This window comes from Nannobrachium achirus, assembly GCF_963921795.1.
Source record: "Nannobrachium achirus genome assembly, chromosome: 17".
Lineage (NCBI taxonomy): Eukaryota > Metazoa > Chordata > Actinopteri > Myctophiformes > Myctophidae > Nannobrachium > Nannobrachium achirus.
In genome coordinates this window covers 50,547,943-50,568,275 of record NC_137824.1, presented here as the reverse complement: position 1 = coordinate 50,568,275, position 20,333 = coordinate 50,547,943, and the positions used below count along the sequence as shown (strand labels likewise).

The following is a 20,333-nucleotide window of genomic DNA, read 5'->3' as shown; positions in this document are numbered from 1 at the left end:
GGCTATGAGATCAGCGTGCGTGGACTTGACATTCAAGCGATGGGTAAAATAATAATAGCCTAATTATCAAACCTTACAGAAACAGGTTTACCACCAAGATCATAGGCTATTGCATGATATAATCACGTGTCAAATTGTCATATCTTCCATATATGCATATAGTTCAAATGCTGCATGTGCATTTTGGGAATAAATAACCAGTCTTCACAAATCCAACGCGCCATGGGCGATGAATAAAATGTCGTCATCATCCATATGGACCTTGGCCGACCCCAAAAACAAAGCCCATATTAGCAGCCACAAAAGATTCGTCACTATTTTCCAGGTTATATGCATATAGGCTATTATAGGTCTATAGCCTAATTTAATGAGGTTTGTTTCTCCAACATATTTTGTAGAAAGTAAGTAGGTCCATGCAAAGCATTTGTGACTTAAAACGTGACCTTTCTTTTGGCCATAGCATAGGGCCTTACAGGCACGGCCTAGGCTGCATGCACCAGAGATGATCACAAAACGAAATCACAGGTGTAAAGGGGAGAATCGCGAACTACCTTTAGGTCTTCTCAATAAAATAAAAGAAAGTGCATTAATTCGGCAAATCCTTTTCAGAGCCCTTTGATTAATTCACCCCATTCAGACCGAGAGGAGCGAGGAGTGGAGGGGATGTGACCAGTGACATAATAGGCTGTCAAACAGCTCTGCAAAAAAACGCCCAAGCCATTTGGTGACAATCCTGACGCGCTCGGTCAATTCCATTAGACCGCCATTCAGCCCAGAAACAAACATAGGCCTATAGGCCTACTCCCAAAAGAATAGTTCACTTTGTTGTGAATCCCCAATTGCTATGTTTGGCTCAAGTCTTGCGGCTGATCGACTTGCTGATTTATAAAGCCGTTATGCATGCATGGTAACAGGTCAGGTGCATGGGCACTATAGGGACATATGGGCACATCGATGTAAAATTGGCTATTTTGTCCAACGTTTTCAAATAATAAAATGTTAGAAAAATGGTCCTATATATAGGCCTAGCTAATGTAAAATATAGCTACACATGACCAAACACATGCTTAAAAGTTCACCCCCAAAATGACTTTTTTCCCCCTATTGATTACTCACGCCATGGAGGCTTGAGTTCAATAATATATATATATATATTTTGTATTTGTCGCATATAATAAGACAATAATTTGATTATGGTAAATTTACCCGAATTGTTTCCCCATCCAGTGCCATGCATTTGGGTCCCCATCCAGCCTGGTCCATGCATTTGGTTCCCCATCCGGAATCAATGGGGGCAAATTAACTATAATCACATTTTTGTTTTATAAGAATGCAACAAATACAAAAAATATTATTGAATTTAAATCTCTATGGCATGAGTAATCAATAGGGGAAAACATCATTTTGGGGGCGGAATTACTCCTTTAAACATTCGAAAATTTAGCTCTAATACTTCTACAATTGTTACAAATTTTTACAAAACCCATGTATATCCAGTCATTTTGGGGCCTGAACAAGAAATTGAAGGATAAACTTAAGTCTGATGATGATTTAGCAATGCATGTTCACTTCATGTATTACTTCAACTATATATATTTATTTATTTTGGACAAAATAGACAATTCTACATTGAGGTGCTGGTGCCCAGATGTCCTATAGTGCCCACCTGACCTGGCTGTATCCGCATGCATAATTATGTCTAATCTCTAATGCTGCATATCTGGACGCGGTGGGGCTCACCGTGACACTGAGCGGAGCATTTCTATCTAGGTTAGACTACCTGGTCTACACACACGCACACAGGCCTATTCTTTATTGTGACGATCCTTTGAACGGGCTTGTGGCCTTTTGCAAATGGTAAAACCATGAAACCAGTGGAAACAAAGAGATAAAGGGAATCGAGAAAGAGAGAGAGAAAGAGAGGGGCTGTTGATATTTTGCCTGAATTGTTTCTTTTAACCAGAGTGAGTTCTGAGGGAAATTAACCGTGTCCTTCTTTTCCTCTCTCTACCAAACATGACCTTTTTATTCGTCTTCCTCGCTTGTCCTGATTTTCAACCCTCTCTACACCCTGTTTGTTCTGGGAAAATAGAGCCAGGGAATTAAACACAGGCTGCTTTTTTGGTCGATTACAAGCGCATTCTTTTGAGAGGACTATCTACTTTAAGCTTTCAGTTTAATGTCACTCGCTTTCATTGCGAGAAGGGAAAAAAAGGGAAAAACTATAGCCTGCCTTTGGTCCTTTGAAATAGTTAACGTTAAGGGTGCGGGTTGAAAGCTTCTTTGTTTATGTTGGCATAAGACTGTGGGAAACAAAAACATTGCTTTGGCTTGAAGTTGAAGACCAATTGTAAGCAGTATAGGCTTAGGAAAAGACATTTCAATTTGAACAACCGCAGCAACAAAAAGTATAATAAATATGGTAATAATAGTTATTATTATGAATTATTGTTATTATGATGTTATTACATTATACTATAATAATTTATAACGTAAATATAACATTATTTGCAATAGTCTTAAAATAATAGATTTTGACTTTGGCTTTATTAAATGGAATTTTGATAATATTAAAACTGGCTTATTGTCCCTTTAAACATGACATTTTATTGTCCCTTTAAAAATGAAATTTAGAAATTAATTAAAGCTATAGATTTGTAATCGTATGGCTCGTATAAAATAGCCTATACCTCTTTCTGTGCGCTGTTTTATTGTGTACGTGTGATTTCTGCCCATTTCTATTGATGAGATTGAAAGAATGCAGGTGCGCGTCGTACGTAGCCTATAAGAGATATTTCATATATTTTCACTGCGAAGACATGAAAAGAAAAGAAAGAAAGACTTGCCGTTAATCGGCAAGTCTAATCTGTCAACGCATGACTTTATTGGGCCCATTAAAACACGGACAAATAACGTTCTCATCAAAATTCAAATGTTGCTCTCTTGTGACAGGTAATGGTCCTCCAGGACATGATGATGCTAAAAAACCCCGCAGGTCTCATGTCTGTCTATCTGTCTGTCTGTTGTATCATTTCCAGCAAACTGATGCAATGTGAGCAAACCATAAAACAGACCCCCTCAAGCCCAGATTTTTAAAAGACCGGTCATTTTAGGCAGACCCAAGGATGAACGAAACATGTAAAAAATGCATGCATGCCATGACGAGGTAGCCTACTTACTCTGGCGTCGAGTCTCCGGAGCCTAATTATTGTCTACTTTTCCAAACGCAGATGGTGTCAAAACTTCTGCGACTATTTCTCGGGGATTCTCTTTAACAAGTGGAAACTTAGTGTCCTCCTGCACCATTTTATACATGATGAGCCGTCAGTAATGGGATTATTAAACAAAAACGTTTCAGGCGCTGGCGTTAACCTTTTTTAATGCCTAATTAGGTTTTGCAAAGGAATAATTAGATTCTCTGGTGCTTACACTGCCTATATTTTGAAAATGATATCTGCAGCACATACACAAGCCATCTCGATGAATCTCTTCCCAGTAGCCTTCAGAACACGGTGGACTATGAAGTGGCATTTAGAAGTAACATTTTAAAGCATGTTTCGACCAAATAAGGTGCATTCAAAGCTAAAATAACAATCTACAAAAGGATGCTGTTGCGCATACACACTATAAAATGGTCGGGGGCGCCCTCTTGTGGTAGCTTCTTTGTGTGGCGTTAGATAAGGAATTTTATCAGGAACAAAAGTGTCAAAAGTAAAAGTATCTCCACAACATCACCTTATTTGTTTTGCTTGCTTCTGTGGTCTATAGGCTATCTCTCTGTGCACAAGAATCGTGAATTCAGAATAAACATGTAATGTGGAATTTGAAATGATGAATTGATGATGAATTGATGGTCTTTTTTAATGATGAATTAAAAAAGACCATGAAATGTCTTATTTCGGGCGTTCCTTTTAGGCAGGGTGTTTAACTGTACTAGATTTCTATTATAGGTCTCGTTGTACTGTCTATTCTCTGTTTTTGTCTAATAGCATTTTCAATCAAAGAAAAAAAGTACTTTTCCCACCACTGCCCCTCCCCTCCCCACCCTTTGTGAAGAATCTCGCGATAGAAATCCAGAAAATGCTCTGGTCAGCTGATCTATTCTCTCCACTCCAGTAGAGAGCGCATGAGCACAGTCAGCCACAGCCGCTCGACGCGTTAATTTTATTGAATGATATTCAGGTAGGCTTTATCATACACATATATTTATATATGATTTAATGTGACCAGTTATTCGTATGACCAGTTATATAGGCCATGTTTTGCGTCCGGTGGAAGCTTTGGTTTGCACCCAGGAGGACTTGATGCCGGGTAGCCTAGTAGTAACTGGAGCAATGCTGCTGTAAGCTAGCTCTGGTCCACAGCGTTAGCGAGGGCTCTAAAACGAAGCAGGCTCAGATAGAAGACAATGAATTCCACTGCCCTACGAGGGCTCGACTTTAGTAAAAAATAAATAAAACTACTTCGCTACTCACCTAAACAAAGGCAGCTTTGTGTTGTTGGGAGTCTACTCTCCCGGGTGGGAAGCCCGTCAGCACCCCACCTTCTCTGTAAAATACACTTTTTAAGCAGAAAATAAAATATGTTCGCAAGGTGGAAATTATTTTGTTTACCCCACAGTGCCCCCTACAGATCGCGTCAATATATATTACCATTGACCATTGTCTGTAGGGGGCACTGTGGAGTAAACAAAATAATTTCCTTCTGTCGGACATATTTTATTTCCTGCCCAAAAAGTTTATTTTACAGAGAAAGTGGGTGCATAGAGGCTTCCCACCAGGGAGAATAGACTTTCAACAACACAAAACTGCCTTTGTTTAGGTGAGTAGCGAAGTAGTTTTGTTTAGTTTGACTAAAATCGAGCCCTCGTAGGGCAGTGGGATTCCTTGTCCTGTGTCTGAGCCTGCTTCCTGGCAGAGCGGTAACGCTCTGGACCAAGTAGCTAGGGTTGCTATCTAGCTATCCAACTAGCTAGCAGCGGTGAGAATCTTCTAGACGGGTGTCCCTGGTGCTAGCTAGCGTGCTAACATGAACCTGTTCACTGATTCTGAATGGATGATCAAATAGTTAAATTACGCGCCAGATAATTCTATTCTTAGTATCTCCTTGACAGGCTATGCGGTGGTCCTTAACCTTAAATCACGTCTGATAGCTTCCTGTTCAGCTGATGAAAACTATGGCCATCCAGTCAGGACTGACAATCAGTTAGCCAGCTACCCAGTACTAGCCTGAAATAACTGTCATCATGTTTTCGCATGGCTTGGCTACCCAGTTACTAGCCCTTCACTTCTGTGCGTCCAGGTTAAAACGGGGCCCCCACGGACATGAAATTCCTGGAAATATTCTGAAATCAGAAAAATATTTTTTCCAGTACTGGAAAAGGTTTGGAATTGATCAAGGGTCCTGCAAGGTCCTGGAAAATATTTGTCCATGCTTTGTTTTTGGCTATTGATTTGGTTAATAAAAACAATTTCTAAAACACCTATATAGGTATAACATTGTACAGAATATGTAAACTCAAGTAGTTTTTTTTACCAAACGGGCGTGATTGCAGCCCCAATGTGGTGTCAGACCGCCATTCCGAAACACCGCCATTCCGAACATTGACTAGGGTTAGGGGTAGGGGTAGGGTTAGTTAGGGTTAGGGTTAGGGTAAGGGTTAGGGTTAGGGTTAGAAGTCAATGTTCGGAATGGCGGTGTTTCGGAATGGCGGGGTGTAACCCAAAAGTGAGTGTCTTGACCCTTGTTCCTATGTGCAATGGGTGTAGCAATAGATAGAATGAGCTTGTAGATCTGTAAAGGTTTCTAGAAAACCCTTGCTTAGTTAAAATGTGTCGGAAACCTGTTAAAAAGCCATGGATATTTTGACTTCTTTTAAGTGATAGATATGATATTGTGGCTTGGATATTACACAATCAGTCAGTGCTATTGCTGTAAATTACATCATTGCATTGTAGTATTTGAGCTAGTGATGAGATCCCTATATTGCTATATAGATAGTTGCACCTGTCTACAGTAGGCCTGCCGGTACTGTAAATGCATTGTGTTGAAGAATGGCTCATGGTTTGACTTCTCTTGCCGACAGGGTGACCCACACTCCAAGATGTCTGACACAGACCAACAACAAAGCCCTCCTCCCCGATTGGGGCCAGTGGTGAGTAATAATACAGGAATGTTTATTTAGTTGGTTACAGACAACCTAAAGGTTCAGCCATCAGGATACATTTTCTAAAAGGAAAGTAACTATATATCCTTAGCTGTTAACAGAATTGAATATTTTTTGAGCGGTGCAAACCGCTCCTATAAGTGGCTGTGCGTGTGTCCGTAGCCTTTTTCCTCAGTGTTTTGCCGTAGTAAAATGTGTGTGCGTAGCATCATTTTTGTCTAGTGATGTCGTATGTCTGTAGCCTTTTTCCTCAGCGTTTTGCCATAGCAAAATGTGTGTGTGTCCGTAGCTGTGTGTGTGTCCGTAGCCTTTTTCCTCAGCGTTTTGCCATAGTAAAATGTGTGTGCGTAGCATCATGTTTGTCTAGTGATGTCATATGTCGTATGTCTGTAGCCTTTTTCCTCAGCCTTTTGCCATAGCAAAATGTGTGTGTAGCATAGCCTGTACATCCTAGACTTAAATCCTAGTCTGAAGATGTTATGCAATCACGACCACCGCTCACTTCACATTGGGTGTGATTTTTTATTTATTGCCTCAATAATTTGTCAGATAAATACCATTCCTGTGTATGTATTGTATATAACAGCCCTATGTTGACAATCGTTGTAGCGTCACCAAACACTTACCAAAGTTACCAAACATGGCCCAATCTTCAGCTGTGTTTCTGTCCAAATGTCTGTAGAGGGAGGTAGTGTGATCCTGAAAGAGTGTTTCAACCACTATGCCATCAATGGCACCTTATCATTGTTTCACAAACCTTTACACAAGCTCTCAACGGCAGCTTGTAAATCTGCTATTTTTGGCAAATAGATTTGGTGTAGAGTTAAAAAAGAGAAGACCAGACCAAGTACAGAGTGAAAGGTCAAGTTTACTAAAAACACAAATCCAACAGACTGATTACAGTGCTGTCAAACAAGTCTATGAATCTATCTATCAAATCGATTAAAATCTGCATCACATTTATACAATATGTAGAGGGGGTCCCTGTTTCATCTGTCCCTCAGCTAAGGGGTCAAAGACCCCTGATTTAGAGCATAAGGAGGATCATATTTTGAATTGTATAATTGGATGCAGGGGTCCTTTTTCCATGATCAAGTCTGACTGTTGACAAGAGGACAGAGAAATTGGGTTGGCCAAATTGCAAACTTGTCTAATATGGCGTGTGTGTAACATCGTAAGGGCAGCTCTGGGCCATCCATACAGCAGTTGTCGTTCTTACTGTATAAAGCGCCTTTCAGACGGGGCGCCGTTGCCACGTCCTAGTAATTCATTGTCAATGAGAGGAGGGCGATTATTTTGGACGTGCGGAGAAGTTGAGGAGCGGCGAGGCGAAGTCAGGGTCAGGGTGCACTGCTAGACAATTGCTGACCAGTTGACACATCATCAGTTAAATTCTGGAGGGAGAGCTGTATTGCATGTCTTTCCTCCTCTTTGTGACTCGTCTTTACATTCTTTTTAAATACATCTAAACGTGCTTGCTTAACCAGTTAAACCCTATACATGTGAGTTAAAATAAATCTATTTATTTTTCAGCAATTTTTAATGAGCAACAAGCTGGAAACAGCGATGTGGCTGTCCAGACTCTTCACTGTCTACTGCTCAGTCATGTTCATCCTGCCACTGTTGGGGTAAGGATACCAGTCATTGCATTAACTATATATCATGATTTGAATTTCCTTGTGCAATAATGGAAGCATATAATTTTATTTCCTTCTATCATAAATTCGTACATGATTCAGAAGGTGGCAATTTGTGCTCGCAACATTGGAACTAATAACCATATCTTTTAATCCTAACCATTTGGCTGTGTTTTTAGAACCCAAGCGGCAGCCAACTTCTACCAACGGGCTTTGCTGGCAAACGCCCTCACCAGTGCGCTGCGTCTGCACCAGAGGCTTCCCCACTTCCAGCTGAGTCGAGCATTCCTGGCCCAGGCCCTACAGGAGGACAGCTGTCACTACCTTCTGTATTCCCTCATCCTCGTCAACTCCTACCCCATCACAAGTATCCTCATCTTTAAGGCTGGGCGCGGAGGGCGTTATTTAGCATTAGTGGTTTTACGTTTTAATAATGATAATAATAATAATCATAAACTTCATTGGATTTTCACAGATAAAATGCACAGATAAAATGCAACTCGAGGTGCTTTCTCGAGGCTGTGTTGAAAGTGCAGGAAACCGTGTGTTTGGGGAGAAAAATACATCCAATGAGTACATTTTGCCATGTAGTCCCAGTGGAAATGATCAGATTACCTTTCTCAGGGCACAGTCACACGGCTGATAAACTCTTTTTGTGCTCAGCCAACTGTTTTTCGCAGCCAGCGGATTCTCCCAATAACCAATGACAACCACTTGTCACTTCCTGAGTCTTGGGACGGTCCGCCTTCGACATACCCGATTGGACAGAGGGGAAAAAGACCATAAATCCACACCATTCCCCTTGAAATGCATTGTATTCTACCACTCATATGTAGAATATTTTTCCGGTGTGACTGTGCCCTCAAGATATATTTGGTGGTGGAAAAACTTGCATATAAAAAATCATTTAAAAAAGCCAATTTAAAGGGAAATCGAAATCCCATTTTGTGTAGAAATACACTGAATATATAGGGCATCCGAACATTGGTATTTTAGGTTGAAATTGAAGAGTGACATTGTTATCCGTTGTCTGAGAAAATAATGCCTATATTTTCAATGTATTCACGTTCATCTTTATTTCTGGTTAACTCCTCATTCATTCTGTGGAAAGTTACTTTACACCTTGAATATTCCCGGAATTTTGCCTCCCTTGGCTGTATGCTGTTCGGCGTGATGCTGCACTATAAGCTTTTTCAAGGAAGAATAGTACCTTCTGTGCACTGGAAAATGGCAAAATCACATCTGCGTCGACATTGAGAACTGTAACCAGCAAGTCCTTTTATACATCGGGCAATTTGATATTTATGTATATCATTCGATTATGGCTTTGGTGGTGGGCAGGAACTTACATTACATTATGTGTAACTCAAATTTTGCACTCGTGCCACGCTGTGAGCTTGTATCTGCTATTTTTCAATAGTTAAAGCACAAAATGTGAGTGAATCCTTGTACCCAGCGCCCAGAATTTGGTGCGACACCCCTGGCTGCAGGCATCGGTAACATGATCTCATACAGTTGTATTTAAATTATTTGGATGGCCCTATTGGCTGTGATTGACTTAATCGGTACAGTATTGTTTTGTCACTCCCTGTTGAAGCCTTAACCATTACCTCCAGTGAGCATCTTCCCAGTTTTCCTCTTCTCATTGCTTCATGCTACCACCTATACAAAGAAAGTGCTGGATGTAAGTAAACCAAGGCAGTCACTCCCTGAAACACTTGCCATGTATAAACAGTATTGCTATCCCCTCTTCAGTATCCCATCTGTATCCAATTACCTAATGGTACACAAACATAGCCAATATAGCAATAGTTAAAGTATTAGGCCTACTGCATAGTTGGGGCTGAAAACAAATTGAATAAAAAGGAGTAGTAGGCTATACAAACGTACAGCTTCATCTTGCATAAGGGAATTAATTATATTGGACTATAATTGTGCAGGCTGTGTCTGCATGTGTGCATACTGCTTTCACAACAAGGTTGCATTCTGTTGCATCATGTTTCATGCCAACAATACAATACCATGTATTGACTTCAGAATAATTAGAAATTGTCTAAAAGTCGGATTTTAATAAATAATCGGTCAAATCCGTCAATTACCGGTCTAACGCGATCTGTGAGATATATATATATATATATATTAGTGCTGTCCAACGATTAAATATTTTAATCGCGATTAATCGCATGATTTATCTAGTTAATCGTGCGATTAATCGCACATAAGTCATACGTTTTTATCTGTTCACAATGTACCTTAGAGGGATATTTCTCAAGTCTTGTATACCCCTATTAACATGGGATTGGAAAAATATGCTGTCTTTATGCAAAATTATGTTAATCCTTTATTGAAAATCAATTATAACCCCAAATAAATCGGCAGGTATTAATAAAATAATTAAAATTCAATAAATTGTCACTTTAGAAATGTGCAGATCATTAAGCTGATCATTTGAGGACCTCCCAAAAATAATTGCTGTAATAATAAAATGTTGAAAACCACTGTCCTTAACCACGGTTAGGCCAAATGGCTAAAATAAATAAATATGCGATTAATTGCGATTAAAATAATTAATCGCGATTAACATAACGGTGAGTTAACTGCGATTAAATGAGTTAACTTGGACAGCCCTAATATATATATATACAAATATTTTTTGAATAGCTTGTATACATGATTATTGTGCAATTGACAGATTGTTAGTGATGGATTAAAGGAGTAGTTCACCCCCAAAATGACTTTTTTTCTATTGATCATGCCATGGAGAGTAGAGTTCAATAATATTTTTTGTTTTTTGTCACATTTCAAGACACAAATTTGATTCGAGTAAATTTACCCCCATTGATTCCGGATGGGAACCCGTTTCAAAACGGGTCCCCACAAATGGGGGTGCATTTATTTTTATCACATTTTTGTCTTAGGAATGCGACAAAAAACAAAAAAATATTATTGAACTCTACTCTCCATGGCATGAGTTAATCAATAGAATGAAATTCATTTTGGGGGTGAACTACTCCTTTAATAGTATTGACATTGGTTCTCAGTTCATAAGGTATGTTTATAAATGGCAGTGGTATGGCCACTTGTGCATGCATGTTGGATGAAGCAGGGACCCCCGAGGTAGGGAGTCCCTGCTCCAAATCCCCATCAGTTGGGGGTCCCTGGCCTGAAAACGTTGAAGACCCCTGGTTTAAGCCATGTGACCTAGAGAAAAACACCACAGCCATTATACACTGGTTAATATAGGATGCTAGTTTTTATTCAATCTGTACATGATGCTTCATTACTCATTTACAACCTGTATAGCTTATGTGACACTGGCAGCCCCTTTATTTCTGAATTGCCTTTTCTGTTTTCATGTAGTCTGTGGGTCCCACAAGTCTGCCGTTCATCAGAAACTTCCTGGACAAGCTTACATCCAACCAGCAGAACATCCTCAAGTTCATTGCCTGCAATGAGATCTTTTTGATGCCAGCTACTGTTTTCATGCTCTTCAGGTATGCTTATTTAACCCTAACCCTAACCCTAAAGGAAAATAAGAAGTCCAATCTCTTTATATGAGCAATAGTTGCTGGGAAAAATGCTGATGAGTGGAAATGATGGCACTCAAAGATGTCAAGACTTAAGCACAGACTCAAAGATGCCAAGACTTAAACACATTTTGAGTCTGTGAGTATGTTCTGATGAAGGCTCTAGGCTGAAACGCATTAGCAGCCTGAGATTAGAGCAAAATAAAAATGTGAATCTGAGCTAGAGTTTAGCATATACGTACGTATACATATATTCTACGAAGCAATCTGTTGTATTGGATAGCCAAGGAGGCAATCAAAGTGCACCTGCATTTTTACTCTAAAATGGTGTTTGTTAAAATGTAGTAGTCGTAAGAAAAGTTGGATTTTTCCAATATTGACTGTATATAGAGGGGGGTGACATTTTGAAACCTGAATTTAACCAGAGATAGAAAAATATATGAAATGCTCTTCAGTAAATGGTATCCGTGAATACTCAGTATTCCCTGAAATCTAATGTGCAGTAATGATTGTTGTCTGTCTTTGTTTCATTCACAGTGGCCAGGGAAGCCTACTGCAGCCTTTCATTTATTATAGATTCCTCACACTCCGTTACACATCCAGAAGAAACCCATACTGCCGGTGAGAAGTCACATACTTAAACTTGGCTGTAAATCCTCCCTTGTTTTTATCGCCTGTGAAACGCCAATTCCTTGAACATTTAGGATAAAAGGCATCGATGCATATCTTTGCTGTCGGGCATAAACCTCGCATCCCCATATTTTGTCCATACTTCCATGTCATTTCGTAAATTAAATTATGTTCTAGTTCATCTTACAAGAGTGTTGCGCCACATCGTGAGCTTATTTTCACTATTTTGAAATGATATAAAAAGGAATTGTTATGGACATGTACATGTACACAACAGTAACGATTATACTTTTATCATTGATGGTGGCTCTGCCTCTGCCCCCAGCACCTTGTTCTCGGAGCTGCGGATTCTCCTGGAACACTTCATCATGAAGCCCGTGTGCCCTGTCTTCTTCAGGAGGATGTGCCACAGCAGCATTGCCTTCATCAGCCGCCTGGCCCCCACGGGAGTCTGACTCACCACCTGACCTTATTCCTCCTCTCCTTCTAAAACCTAACTTTGATCTCTTTTGTTTTTATTTTTCCTCTTGTTTTGTTCCCACTGTGAGGGGTGCGTTTATAAACTTCTGTTGGGGACAGACCTTACCAACAACTGAAGAATGTTACCAAGTCTTATAAGTCCTGCTTATCCGTATGTTTGTGTACTGCAGTGGAGGACCAGGCTACCATGCACTGAACCCCTCATAGTCTGACCTCATTCAGAAGCTGGACATTCCCCCTTGATCCTCTCCTCCTCTCTGTTGGCCATTGAAAAGAACAGAAATCAACTATGAGCTGCGATGTGACTGTTGAACTCATAGCTTAATGATATCTGTCCTATTATTACCTTATTTATTCATGAAAATGGCTTATTCTGACACATAAAACAGATTTTTCAGAGATTATTAATTTAAATGAAGATATACTATACAGTTTCAGATTTTTTTATATAATTGTTTTTCATAGGAACGTGGATGATGAAACATGATATTGTGTGAAATGTATACATCTCCCAATTCCATTTTTTATGTGCATAACATTTGATGTTATGATTATGTTTTAACTACTATAAATGCCATTAACACTTAAAATTGTGAGCTAGAGGTGTGTAAAGATGGGTGCTGCAATTAGCAAAAAGGTATCTGCTGTTTTGTTCTATCTTGAGGTACCACACATTGCATATATGAATCAGACGTGCATGTTTTATGCAGTACATGGAAAGTGTGCTGCAAATGCATATTTGCATTCTAGATTTTGTTAAGGTTCAATAATTTCTTGAATTGCATTTGATTCAGCCTCTTTGTGGCTTTTGTAGATATGCTTATTGCATGCCCAGGTATTTCTATGTTACATGTATTTATTTGCTTACAAATAAGTCATGTTTGTAGGACCAGAATAAAATAGAATAAATCAATAAAATGGAGGAAATCAAAGTGTAATCCATTCATGTTCATGCCACTTTTCTGTCTTCTTGCATAATGAAGCTTCTACAGTTTAATTGTTAACTACAGTGGTGGAAGAAGTACTTGAGTAAAAGTATCAATACGGCAATGTGTTTGGTATTCACAATTTATTTGTACTTACTAAAAGTACAAAAGCATTGCCATTAAAAAGTACTCGTTCTGCATTGCAGAATGTCCCATTTCACAAGTTTTCAAATGTAGGCCTATAGAAATCTTGAAAATAGATCTACAAGCACACAATACATCTCAACGTGTTGTGAGCTTGTACAGTAGATTGGCTATTCTCAAATAGCCTAAGTTTAAATACGGTTAAATAAGTGTTATGTATGATTTTAAACAATAGCCTAAAACTACAAAGTGTTCTAATAATTGTAATGGAATAAAAGTCTGATATTTGCCTCTGAGATGAGTAGAAGTGTAAGTATTACTCTAGTAAAATACAGTACTTGAGTAAATGTACTTAAGTTACTTTCTACCACTGATTAACTGTTCATACAGACAAAATGATCCAGAAAGAATGACAGGAATACGTCACAAAACGGACAACATTTGAATCGTCCTTATTACACTCTCCCCTTGACCGCATTTACGTCAAAACTGCTTGTCCTACTCCCACACCCCATCCTCGAGTATGACGCAAGTGCAAAATGCTGTGTGAGACAGTCCAGTCCATGCACAAGGTTTGCCTCAAATGTGTAGTGGAGTAGGAGTATAACGTATTGAAAAATGGAAACAGTCAACTAAGTAAAGTGAAAGTAAAAACAAAAAGAATATATAGGCCTATATCAAAATTGTACAGTACTTAAATGTACTTACTATAGTTACTTTACACCAATGCATGTAGTGTACGGTAGGTCGAGGGCCCTGAACCTGCTGTGTTAGGAGTACATCTCTTATCTGCTCAAGGACAGTATGTGGCCCTCGGTAGAAGGACGTTTGAAACGAATGCCTTTTTTTTGTTGGCACTAAAGAACAGGTTGACCGGAGTCCCTCAGGGCTCTATATAGCTGTTTTCACTCTACATATCTTGGCTGAAAATTGCCGATTGACAATTTCATTTCAAGACTGAGATCATGACTCTTTTATAGGTCTACAGTTAGGGTGTGTCTGCAGAATCTCTTCTTTTATACAATATATATTTTTAATATAGTGAAAAAATCTTATAAATACATCATTCTCATAAAAAGATTATTTTTTATGTTATCAATCAGTTAGGCTACTATACAATATATTTTTAATATAGTGAAAAATCGTATAAATACATCATTCTCATAAAAAGATAGAATGTATTTTAATAATCAGTTAGGCTACTACGTGTGCTTGAGACCGTTGGCTATCATGGCTTACTAAATGGGTTTGCATTGAGTTAAGTTGTTCGTCTCCAGCATACAGCTCTGAGCGTTTCAGTCACCGGCTGCTGTTCAGAGGCTTCAAGGTCAATAGAATGGGTTTTTCTGGAATCACAATGAGCTCAAACTTGCTCTCCACCTCCACGTGCCGCTGCTTCTCCACTCGGAAGTTCTCCAGCATCTGCAAAAAGCAGAAAGGTCAATGCAAGAACATAGTTACAATACCGTGTATTGTTTGTGTAAATGTGTCATAACAGTGTATCTCGATCTTTTTTGGCTTGAGTACCGCCTTTCCCTGATTTCTGAATCCAAGTACCCTAGGGTTTTTTTGCTTATAAAACTGTAATTAAAATATAAATAAATTGTGGTATATGATGCTATTTCAAGAATATAAAATCACAAATAAGGAATGGAGTAAAAGAGTTTCAAACTGTTTTCATGTCAATAACTTACAATACAATACATTCAAACAACTCTAAAACACATCCCAGTTGCCTGGTACCATGTAATTTGGGTTAGCAACTCGGGCTCATATCAAGTTTCTTCCACTTGTCATCATTAAACATAACAGTACATGTTTTCCCCCTCCTAATTCAATTGTAGTCAATTATTTAACTATGAACAATATTAGCATGATTTATACTTCTTTTTTGGGGGACGATTTCTGAGTACCCCCTGCAGTACCTACGCGTACCCCCTCATTTGAGAAACACTGTGTTATAACATCTGTGTATCTCACATGGATGAGGAAGATCTGCATCTCAGTCTCTGCTATCCTGCGTCCAAGACACTGCCGTGGGCCAAACCCAAAGCTGAGGCTCCTGAAATATTGGTTTTGCTGGAGCTCCTCTGTCCTCAGCCAGCGAGATGGCTGATACTGCTCTGGTCTGGAGAATACCCTATGGTCTCTGCCCATGGCATACAGGCCTAACTGGACCAGAGTCTGAGAGAGAGAGAGAGAGAGAGAGAGAGAGAGAGAGAGAGAGAGAGTAGCACACTGAGTGCTGCTAAACACTAGCTCTAATGATACCAGTTACCACCCTGAAATCATACAAAATACAATTTGCTACATCATCACTTGAGCAGACTCTTACCCCAGATGGTATGTGGTAGTTTTGAATGATGATATCTTCATTTATGTATCTCTGCAAACTCACTGCCACAGGATGGAGCCTGAATGAGAAGTCGAGTCAATTCAAGCATTTATGTGTATACCACTATACCACAGTTCATACAAAGGGAAACTCAACACACAATAATGCAACATTTACAACAGTGAAACTTAGTGTAAACGAAGGGGGGGAAAAATGGATATCGCCGTTGTCGGGTGGAAACCTCATATCTCCAAGTTTCAAATTTGTACGTTCTTTCGCAAAGTAAAGCCTTGCTTCATCATACAAGGCTGTCGCACAAAAGTAGTGAAAACATTTTTTAAATGATAAATGCAAAAACAACGGCTTTGGACAAACAAGGTTTTCACCCGACAACGACGATATACAGGTGAATTTAGACAGGCAAAAGTAAAAGTTTTTGATTGATTGATTGATTGAATAATTTATTAGAAGTTTGCAATAGAAAAAAGTACAGTTTCATGACAGTACAGATCACTGGTACAAGGTCAACTAAAAGGAGATCCTAGAAAGCCGAGGCTTATTTCCACAGGAACCACACTTTAAGTATCTCATATAACATTGAAAGACAGACGGATAGAACATAGTACTTTAGTGGCATCATGAATATTTTTTTTCAGCAAAAGTACACTGGCTTTTTATAGTAGACAGTCTGAGTTACTAAGGATAATGCTAGTTTGCCTTGCCTCAGTGTTTCCTTCAAGGTTGCTTTGACCAGAGGGACCCTCTGTAGGGTTCCCACCATGTCTCCTTGGCTGGCTGCCCTGGCAGCAGCCACCTCTGCCCTGAGCTCCTCCTGCAGACCGGGGTGTCTGGCCAACTCATACAGGGTCCACAGCAGCGTTATGGAAGTCTGAACACCTCACACAACCACACACACGATCACGTTAAGCCTGGTTCTTAATGTTATTTATTTGATGTGTTTACAGTTTCAGCTTAGCCAATAACTATGCATTGGTTTTTAACCCCTTTTAAACCTCTCGACTTAAAGTAAACTGGACCTGGGTTGGCTCTGTACCTGGACCGCTTTTGGCTGATCTACCAGCTCCAGAATATGAATGCTGGGGTTTAATTGTTTAATATGTAATACCATTATTACTACTACGATTACTACTAGTATTAATTGTAATATAACTATCAATAGTATCTTATTATATTTTATTCTTGAAGTAAAAACCTCATTATATTTCAAATCAGAGTTACGTTATTGGCCAAATACTTACGCAGTATACAAGGAATTTGGTGGTGTCAAGAAATGCTTATGTTCCGTCTATGTTTGGACGACCAGATTGCCTTGTCGGCGCAAGTTTGTTGATGTTTTCTTACCGTGTCCACTCCCCCAGCCATCAGCTCTGTGACACTGGCCTTGACATCTTCGATGGGAAGTTTGTCCAGCATCAGCAGGTTGGCCAGGACGCCTGGGTATTTGTTTGGAGAGGCAGTCTCCTCACGTAACTGTCTGTAGCATTTGTGGATGCACTGATCCGCTGGTGGTGAGTCATAAAAACAACAGTCAGGCAGGCACACACTCACACGCACGCACGCACACACACACACACACACACAAAATGCACAAGAACGTTTCCTGTGTTAATGAAATATGTGCAGTTGCCTGGTGTCATATAGTAATATACTTCATCCTTTGTACACAGTCACCTTTCCAGTTATTTTGAGTTGTACACAGTCCTAGGTATAGGCCACCCAGTCTGGTGGAGAAATATGCGCCATGCTTAACTTTAGTTACTACCGGTAGTTATTTTGTAGATTCTTTGTAGAACCACTTTAGACCTATGCTTTGGAAAGAATTTTTGATCACTTTATACATTTGAAAACCTGTGAAATGGGACCTTCTGCATAATGAGTACTACTTCTTTTGGTAATTTAAGTACATTTTGATGCTAATACTTCTGTACTTTTATTACAGTAAGTATAGGCCTACATTTTGAATACCGAACTTGTAACAGACTTATTTCTTAAAACCTGTGAGTCCTCCTTCCATCACTGGTTGATAGCATACCATGGTTAAAGATAACATCCCAGGCCCTCACATGGTCCTTCCACAGCTTGGCACCAACCAGCCTCAGCAGACGTGGGGACAAGAACATCATTGGGGTGGTGGTCTTAAACATAAGGGTGATAGAGTCGATGAAATGTTGAGACTCAGGATCAATGTGGTCGTGCAGCAAGCCCAGGCGTTCCCCATACAGCACCGAGCTCACCGCTGCAGAGAAAAGATATGAACACAAGCGTGTGCGACGTATCAGCAGCGTAATAACGCGAAACAAACGTGGACAGAAAGTTGACACATTACAGTTGAGGTAAAGCCTTACATTCCAGGGCATATTTGAAAAGTTCGTGAGTGAAATCAGTGGTCCATTTGTTCTTTCCACTTCTCGCTATCTTCTTATGGACTCGAGCCACAAAGTCCTGGCCCACCTCGTCCAGCAGAGGTATGAAGTTTCCCATCACCTTCGGGCAGATCACCTCCCTGTTGAGAATCACCCTGTCCGATCTCCAGTCTTCACCAGTTCTTTTGGAATATTAGAGGTAGACTTAGTATAAAAAGAAAGAAAGATCTTGGTTGACTGCTCTTACTAGCAGAACAAAAAAATCACTGGCCACACAAAATTAATGCAGGCTCAAGGGGACCCTTATGGGTCTGTAACTCTGAGAGTGTACAAAAGGAATCCTATTTTTACACTCAAACGGAATTCCATTTGTAACTTTCCAGTCCACTTGAGCATCCATTTGAGCATACAAATTACATTTATATATACAATTTTGCAGTGAAGATTGGGGTCCCAGTTATACAAAATCTATGAAATGGGGATCCATGGCCTAATCCATATAACACTGATGGTCCTTGGAACAAAAATATATTGAAAATGACTGTCCTAAAACACGTACTTGAGTAATACTCCATATTTGCGGCTTCTGTAGTCCCTGTATGCTGTCCAAGGTTGTACATCCAGCCGTTTAGGATAGTAGCCCTCTGCTTTGAACAGGATAGCTGCATCCTCAGGATTGATGATATTCACACTCTCATAATAACCAATTTTCTCCCTTTTTTATAGAGATAGAAAAGTTACTGCTATGTTGTATTCAAACAATTTGTCTCTGTCAGTTCTTGCTAACCAGCACATTTTAAGAGAACAAAGCAGACTGTCATCACTCACCAACATCAAAAGATAGTAGCTATAATAGAGCTACTGAATGAATAGAGCTTTTCTATTATTTAAGAACCTCTGAAATACACGCAGGCAAAATCACATAACCTCAGAATGATACAAGTTTTAACTTATTTAACTTATTCCATACTTGGCAAGTATACTCGTCTCGTCAAGGCCACAAGTGTTGACCTGGTGTTCTTGTTATTGAAAAAACCCATTTGTTTACATATACACGAGGATTCTAGGAAATAAATTCATACGGTATGGCCTTGCCCTAAACTAGAGTTAGAATATTATGCAAGGTCAGACTGGAACGATTATGATGAGAAGGTCAGTGAGTCAGTGGGTATATACGAGGTTACACACAAGTTCATCAAGTGCTGAAGGCATCCTACAATGAAGTTACTGGACAAGGCCTTTAGTGGCCAAACATCCATGGACTTGCTCACTGGTCCTAAGACAGTGTGCAAATTTAGTCTGATAGATGTTGACAAGACAATTCTAAACACTTTTACAGTTTAAGGCAATTCATGTGCCTTGCAAATGCAGCTGCATGTCAAGTATAAGCTTCATGCCTGATGGAAAGTGTCTTTTGCTTCTTTTACCTGTAAATGGGTCCAAACGTGTTGAAGTTGTGAACCATGATGCGGTGAATGCTGCTGAGGCCACCCAGCTTCCAGAAACTGTACACGCTGCCCAAAGCGCTCCTCTTCCCGGGAATCTCGCTGAAAGGCCTCACTATGCTGCTGCTGCTGTTCGGGGACACCTGTCTGATGGCTGCGGCATCGCTGCTGTGGCGCACGCCTGGAGCCATCAGCAGATCTGTCCAGGATGTGGACAGAGTCCCAGCACACACCCTCCATCTGGCCATCCTGGCACAATGTGGCTCCTGCTGCTCTGTGGCATGGATAGTATGCACTAGTGACACTCCCCCCCCCCCCCCAGACACACACACACACACACACACACACACACACACACACACACACACACACACACACTCACACACACACACACACACACACACACACACACACACACACACACACACACACTCACACACACACACACACACACACACACACACACACACACACACACACTTGTTAACTTCCGTTCATGCTTTGCTGTCTGTTATTAGCTATTGTCTATCTACATGAAATCTAATGTGTCTCCAATTGAGAGGCACTGAATTGTACATAAAGTAATTTCTCAGTATTTCAGCAGCTTTCATGGTCATGGCTCTCAAGGCCGACATGAGGGAAAATCAAACGGCTGCTCA

General features: G+C 40.0%; 2 protein-coding genes across 2 annotated transcripts; one reads left to right on the top strand and one right to left on the bottom strand.

The window, feature by feature from the left end:
• The first annotated feature begins 4,127 nt into the window (after positions 1 to 4,127).
• On the top strand, positions 4,128 to 13,378 carry tmem33 (transmembrane protein 33). Its single transcript, XM_080745793.1, has 8 exons — positions 4,128 to 4,182; positions 6,086 to 6,154; positions 7,700 to 7,794; positions 7,983 to 8,170; positions 9,420 to 9,487; positions 11,164 to 11,297; positions 11,868 to 11,951; positions 12,286 to 13,378. The coding sequence occupies exons 2-8, from the start codon at positions 6,104 to 6,106 to the stop codon at positions 12,413 to 12,415; spliced, it is 750 nt and encodes a 249-aa protein (XP_080601919.1). The 5' UTR covers positions 4,128 to 4,182; positions 6,086 to 6,103; the 3' UTR covers positions 12,416 to 13,378.
• Positions 13,379 to 14,809: 1,431 nt separating this feature from the next.
• Positions 14,810 to 19,922, bottom strand: LOC308302537 (cholesterol side-chain cleavage enzyme, mitochondrial-like; the record flags this gene model as incomplete). The annotated part of the gene is made up of 9 exons (XM_080746793.1): positions 14,810 to 14,932; positions 15,491 to 15,694; positions 15,846 to 15,924; positions 16,568 to 16,734; positions 17,208 to 17,368; positions 17,899 to 18,102; positions 18,212 to 18,411; positions 18,789 to 18,944; positions 19,657 to 19,922. The coding sequence occupies 9 exons, from the start codon at positions 19,920 to 19,922 to the stop codon at positions 14,810 to 14,812; spliced, it is 1,560 nt and encodes a 519-aa protein (XP_080602919.1).
• Between the last annotated feature and the right edge of the window lie 411 nt (positions 19,923 to 20,333).